The 6,506-nt window shown below is 43.9% G+C and overlaps 1 protein-coding gene across 3 annotated transcripts; it reads left to right on the forward strand.

The window, feature by feature from the left end:
* Positions 1-1,703: 1,703 nt before the first annotated feature.
* On the forward strand, positions 1,704-5,986 carry LOC115756310 (floral homeotic protein APETALA 2-like). Of its 3 annotated transcripts, none has more exons than XM_030696024.2 (10): positions 1,704-3,015; positions 3,178-3,203; positions 3,352-3,382; positions 3,509-3,596; positions 3,717-3,862; positions 3,975-4,019; positions 4,135-4,226; positions 4,328-4,497; positions 4,625-4,858; positions 5,208-5,986. In XM_030696024.2, exons 1-10 carry the CDS (start codon positions 2,411-2,413, stop codon positions 5,448-5,450), a joined length of 1,680 nt encoding a protein of 559 aa, XP_030551884.1. In that variant the 5' UTR covers positions 1,704-2,410; the 3' UTR covers positions 5,451-5,986. The 3 variants fall into 3 exon arrangements, with proteins under 3 accessions (XP_030551884.1, XP_030551886.1, XP_030551885.1); XM_030696026.2 differs by having other exon boundaries at positions 1,712-3,015; positions 4,625-4,843; XM_030696025.2 differs by having other exon boundaries at positions 1,718-3,015; positions 4,625-4,843; positions 5,202-5,986.
* The last annotated feature ends 520 nt before the right edge of the window (positions 5,987-6,506 follow it).

Genomic DNA, 6,506 nt, shown 5'->3' on the forward strand with positions numbered 1-6,506 from the left:
TGCAGCTGAGTTGTCCTCAGCAGTTTTTGTTCAGACATTAGACCCACGTTCCCAGAAAAGAGAGTGTACTCAACTAGCTTGCGTTTCTATTCTCCTCTTTTTTTCACCCATTAACCAAGATCAAGAGGAATATACATTATCCCAATAAATAATGCCATTAATCGCTGATCTTTTCTACTTTAAGAAAAGAGTACCCTTTAAAGGCCCGATGAACCACTATTTATGGGAAGAGTAACTTTCGCAACATCGATGAACACGTCATCAATCGGGCGACAGACTTGATATATTCGTATCAAATGAATTCTTCCGTTCACTGAGTTCCACGAGGAGCTAGCCTTGACGGTTTTTATTCATGTTTGATTGGTTCACATTGTAAATCGATTGAGCCATAAAAGGGCTTAGAAAAATTTCAGGACAAAAGAAAAGGAAGTACAAGTTCTTTGAAGAAAGGGACGAAAGGGTGTTAAATTTTTTTTTGAGACAACATGTACTTTAGATCTTTTGCTGTACTTTTTCATGAAGTATTTATGTAAAAAAAAAAAAAGAGAGTATTCAAACCACAAGCTGCATTTCCATATGCATAACGAAGCTTCAAGTGGGCATCCCTTGGTCCAACTCTAGAGTAAGCATATGCCCGGATCAAGAACCAAAGAATGGTCAATGCTTCCCAAGGAGTACGGAGATCTTTACATGGTTGGTCTGGAGATTGAACAAAAAAAAACCCTAGTACATGATCTCCATGGATATGTCCCCTAAAATAGGGCAAAATTTTCCTTGCAAAATAGTTTAATTCGTGCATTTTGTTTTGTGCTCGGCTTGGGAACAGGCACGTGAGGCCCACGCGCTGTAAAAGTGGAGAGTGAAGGGTTAGAGAGAGAGAGAGAGAGAGAGAGAGAGAGAGACGGCCATAAAAACGAGGTACATCATAGGCAGGCCATTGGTCAGAACATGAACCAAAGAGGCAATGGTGGCCCTCTTCCCGTACTCTTGGATTGGACTTTTCTGGAAAGATTTTCCTTTTGTTACCATTATTCCATTTTCCTTTTCCTGATACCAAACCCTTCCCTCCCTCTCTATCTATCTATCTACCTCTCCCTCTCTCTCTCTCTCTCTCTCTCTCTCTCTCCTTAGATTTTATTTGATTCTTTCACCTTTTTTCGGATTTTCTTGTATGATTGTTAACCAAGAGAAAGAAAGACAACCCCACTAATTTTCACCTGCTGCCGTTACAAATGGTAAAAACTAATATTCTTTTTGGCGTGAGGAGTTAGTAAATGTGACGATAATTACACCACAGCAATAATAAACAAAGAAAAATCGCTTTTTTGAATGAGATAGAGAGAGAGGGAGAGGGAGAGGGAGAGGGGGAGGGAGGCATGCTCTGAAAACTCGACACCACCCAATTTGCCATTAATAAAATGATAGGTGGAGATGACTTGTGATGTGAGTGAACGAATGATAATTACTATCTAATAAAGGTAATGAAGGGACGAGAGAGAGAGGAGAGAGGATGCTTTTCGATTTGGTTAACGTGGGAAAGCTGAGTGAGAAAGAGACGGTTCATTCTTTCCCATTATCCCCACCTCAGATGCATTTATAATATGCAAATAAAAGAAGATGTCTGTAGAGTGCACCTTCTGGAGAGAGAGAGAGAGAGAGAGAGAGAGAGATGATAATGAATTGGTAAAGTTTGTAACTTTGCACCCAGGTTTTTACAGAGAGAGAGAGAGAGAGGGGAAAGGAAAACAAAAACTGGGGTTGAGGGGTTAAATGCAAAACTTGTTGGAAACCCAACAGAGTAGAAGTTTCAAACCAAGTTCTCCTTTCGGATTCATTGAAAATACAGAACTTGGGCATTTCAGGCTGAAGAGATAGACAGCATAGATGGGAGGCAAGTGGCTAGAGAGAGAGAGAGAGAGAGAGAGAGAGATGGAATGCTTTCGGCTAATCAAGCTAATACCCCCCCTCGTCTATGCTGTATTGGGCAGTTAAGGGAATACCAAAATCTCTCAGACATCTTCCTCTCTTACTACCTTTTTGCAATCTCCCTCTCTCTCTCCCTCTCTTTTTGAGTCCTAGGTTTTCCACTTTCAAGAATCAAGAGCCCAAGGCCATAGCCAGTTTCTCTCCTCAACCCACCGCCTCTTCTTTTGCACATAAAGCACTAGATATAGCCCAAGTAAATCCTCACACCCTCTCTCTCTCTCTCTCTCTCTCTCTCTCTCGTTCTGGCTTGTGGCTTGGGAGAGAGGGGGGATGATCAGCAAAAACAAGATCCTCACACTCCCCACTATGAGCTAAAGAAGAATTTACGCACGCAGCCTCTATAGAGTGGTCACCAGTTTTCTTTCCTTTTTAACACTCGCCCATAACGAGCTAGCAAGTGGAGGAAACGAGGGGAGGGGGAAAAATGTGGAATCTTAACGACTCGCCCGATCGTGCCGAGAGGCGGCCAGGCGAGGAATCGGAGGGCTGCTCGTCCCCGAAGACCTCCGACGACGAAGCCGCGGCGTACGCGCGGGGCAAGCGGGTCGGATCCATGTCCAATTCCAGCTCCTCCGCGGTGGTCATCGAGGACGGATCCGACGACGAGGAGGCCCTAGCGGCGGCTGCCGCGGCCAAGGCTCACCGGAAGCGCAGCAGCAAGATTTTCGGATTCTCCGTGACCCGAGAGGAGGAGGCCGATCGCGACGAAGGCGAGGATGATCCGGGGAGCCGCCACCCGGTGACCCGGAAGTTCTTCCCCGTGGAGGAGGAGGAGGAGGAGGAGCTGGAAGAGGATGGCGGGCGAGCAGTAATAGGGGCCGCCGTGCCGGCGGGGTTCCCAAGGGCACACTGGGTCGGAGTCAGGTTCTGCCAGTCGGATCATCATCCAATCGGGTCGGGCAAGGGCTCGCCGGTTCTGGAGGGTTCACAGCCCATGAAGAAGAGCAGGAGAGGGCCGAGGTCGCGGAGCTCCCAGTATAGAGGGGTTACTTTTTACAGGCGAACTGGAAGATGGGAGTCTCACATATGGTTCGTCATTCTCAAATTTAATTTTTTTTTTTGGTGAATTTCCTGCAAAAAAAAAAAATTCCCTTTTTTAATTTATTACAGTCTTGTTTCGCTCGCAGTTTCTAGTGAGTTTTGGCCAATCAAGATTTGAGTTTCTTGTTTGCTTCTCTGTGAATGGTGCAGGGACTGTGGAAAGCAAGTTTATCTGGGTATGTATGTACATATGTATGCACTTGCTTGGGGGGTTGATCTTCTTATCTATCTCTTCTTTTTCTTGGTTTTTCCCTTAATATGTGCTTTTTAGAGATGAAGATGATATTGTATGCTTATTCTTTTTTTTTTTGGGTGTGTCCGTAGGTGGGTTTGACACTGCACATGCAGCTGCTCGGTGAGCTCCTCTTTCCCTTTTGTTTGAGAAATATTTATGATCATTCTTTCTCATTTTTCTTTCGAGGGTCTACGATTAATTAATGTGAGATTGAATGAGCTCTTATTTTGGAAAACAAAAATTCAGAGCGTATGATAGGGCGGCAATCAAGTTCCGGGGAGTAGAAGCAGATATAAATTTTCGGATTGAAGACTACCAAGAAGACATGAAACAGGTAAAGTCTGCAATCTCGACTGTTTCCCACTTTTATCACTGAAGTTCAACTTCCCAGATGAACTCTTAAGAAATAACCATCTGGGATGCCATGAGAATGAAGGTTGGTTTATCGTTGCAGATGAGTAATTTAACCAAGGAGGAATTCGTGCACGTACTTCGCCGGCAAAGCACCGGATTCCCGAGAGGGAGCTCGAAGTACCGAGGAGTCACATTGCACAAGTGCGGGAGATGGGAGGCTAGAATGGGACAATTTCTTGGCAAGAAGTAATTTTTTCCCTACATTTCCATGTTTTTCATCTTCATTATATGCCCTTGTTGTTGATTTTATATGTCCTCGTGATTTCTTGATTTTGACTGAATGCGGTTGATTGAACAGGTATGTGTATCTAGGACTGTTCGATACCGAGATTGACGCCGCCAGGTTGGTGCACTTAGGTTTAACTTTCCACGGGAAAATTGTAGAATTAAGTTGGAAAAAGTAAAGATGTTGGAAGAATCAGTGAAATGATCTTCCCTGTAATTACGAATTCTTGCAGGGCTTATGATAAAGCTGCCATTAAGTGCAATGGCAAGGATGCTGTCACCAATTTTGACCCAAGCATCTATGAGAATGAGCTTAACCCCAGTGGTAGAATATTGCAGATCATTGTTTTTTTAAATTTTCCAGTACAAGGTTGCAAGGAGTGAGTAAGCTTTGTTGCCTATTTGTTGGTTATGTGCGGGTTGCAGAACCTTCTGGAGGTGCTGCAGATCACAATCTTGATTTGAGCTTAGGAAGTTCAGCTTCAAAGCCAAGCAATCTTGAAGTTGGAAATGATGTGCCAAATGTCGGGGTTGACCAGAGTTCATCGTCGATACCATTCGAAAGCGATTGGCGAAATCGAGAATTAAGGCCCAAGGTTGATATTTTTGACATTTTTTTGTGTTAAATGTGCTTGACAATCTGCTATGAAGTTTGGTTCTCCATTCTTTATCTTGGTTCGAAGTGGATTGCCGGTTTCTGCTTCTGATATATCGGGTTTGCAGCTAAATCTGCATCAAGAGCAAGGAAGAAGGAATGGGTACAGCGAAGCCGAGACCGCGCTGTTGCTGAGCCAAACGCACATTCACTCTCCGGGCTCCATGAGAGCTCCGACCGATCGCGATGAACTGCAAAGATATGGCCAAATGAAGAGACCAGGAGATCACCAAGCTCACAACATGCTTCACCTTCTTCCACCACATCTCGGCTCACCAAATTACCAAGTGAGCGTCTCGGACACGAGTATTTTTTTTTTTTTTTAGGTAGCTCGGATATCAAATTATTTCTGCTCAATTAGCTCTGCGAGTTTTTTTGTTTTTTTTTTGACATAATCTATGCTAGAAGATGGATAACTTAAAAAGATATCACATTACATCCGATTAGATTCCCCATTAAATTTGTTTCAGTGAGTATTAATTGTGTGCAGCAATTTCTTGCTTGTTGACATTACGAGGTGCAATGTTAAATGCAAAGTTGGAATGGGTTAGGGGGGAGTCATTATGTTGCGCAAGTTGACGACATTGAAAAGAAGTTTTGGGGCCCAAAACTTGCCCCCCCTCTTGTTAATATTTTCTTTCGTAGGTGCAGTTCGCCAGCAGCAGCTATGGAGGGAGAATTGGAGGAGATCTTTCACTGTCATCAACAACAACACCACCACTGCCAACAAGCGAGCATCAACAATGGCGGTCATCGACGCCATCATCATCATCGTCGTCGAGTGCTCTCCATGTCTTTGCAACTGCTGCAGCATCATCAGGATTCCCACAGCAGATCAGACCCACCCCAAATTGGCTGCAGAAAAATGGGTTTCACACGTTTATGAGACCTTGATTGAAACATCAATCTCTGTAACGAAAAGAAAAGAAAAAAAGGGCGGGGGAGGGGGACAAAGGAACCAATATGGTCTTCTAATAATTTTTCTGCTCTGACCATTTATCTGGGTCGTCCTCCAAATTTTTGTTCCTCCTGTTAAAACATCAATCTCTGTAACGAAACCCTCCTTTTCCTTTTGTGTTCTTTTTACCCTTTTTCTCTCTAACCCACAAGTAGAGAGAGAAGGAAAAAGAGGGAGGGAGAGAGAGAAGTTGAGGAATATCAAGGATGTATTTTCAGATTACGGTGGCGTGGGAGGGAAAGATCTTGGTCGTCGGTCAAAACTAACAAGCGGACGAAATCTATCGACTAGATTTTGTGGGTTTCTGACTACAAACTGCTCCGACCTTAACTACAAACTGCTCCGATCTTAATGCATCATTTTGACGTTTGTTCCGTTTTTGTTTTGCCGCCCTACAGAATTTATTACCTCGCATCTACCCTACGTAATGGAAAGTAATATAGCAGTTGCATTTTTACTGGGTTTTTCTTTATTTTGAGGGGTTTTCGGTGGAGAGTTATCTACCTCGCTCTACGTAACACCCACCTCAAACTCTCTTGTTGTCTTGTTTATTGACATTCCTGCTATCTTTAAGACATTCGACCATGATCTTGTTGGCTTGTTGTTCGGTTTTAGCAACGTCTTTGGCTACATTGTTGGGCTGATGAGAGGGAGACCCTACGCGGGTTGTCTTTAGTTCTTGGTTTCCCTAATGGAGTAAATTTTGCTAAAATAAGGACCCGAGCGATTGGGAGATAGGGGGTGGTGAAAAAAGAGCAGCCTGAAGCTTTAGGTTCCCTATCAAAAGAGGAGCGAGACACGTATTAAGAGTTTCCAGGGGCGGTGAAATTCAATAAATATAGGGAGTTCTTCTTTTGGGGGGGACGAATGAAGGGAAATTACGAATTGGGGGGTGATTTTAATTTGGCATTGGCCTTGGAAATATCAACTGGATGGTGATGAATGGTCGCTATCAAGGGGGGTCCTTTGAATCAGTTCTCTCGGCCAAAAGC

This window comes from Rhodamnia argentea, chromosome 11, assembly GCF_020921035.1.
Source record: "Rhodamnia argentea isolate NSW1041297 chromosome 11, ASM2092103v1, whole genome shotgun sequence".
Taxonomy (NCBI): Eukaryota; Viridiplantae; Streptophyta; class Magnoliopsida; order Myrtales; family Myrtaceae; genus Rhodamnia; species Rhodamnia argentea.

Coding starts and splice junctions, on each gene's coding strand:
- LOC115756310 (XM_030696024.2), top strand. CDS start 2,411: ATGTGGAATCTTAACGACTCGCCCGATCGTGCCGAGAGGCGGCCAGGC. Junction 3,016..3,177: donor AGATGGGAGTCTCACATATG/GTTCGTCATTCT, acceptor TGAATGGTGCAG/GGACTGTGGAAAGCAAGTTT. Junction 4,020..4,134: donor ACCGAGATTGACGCCGCCAG/GTTGGTGCACTT, acceptor GAATTCTTGCAG/GGCTTATGATAAAGCTGCCA.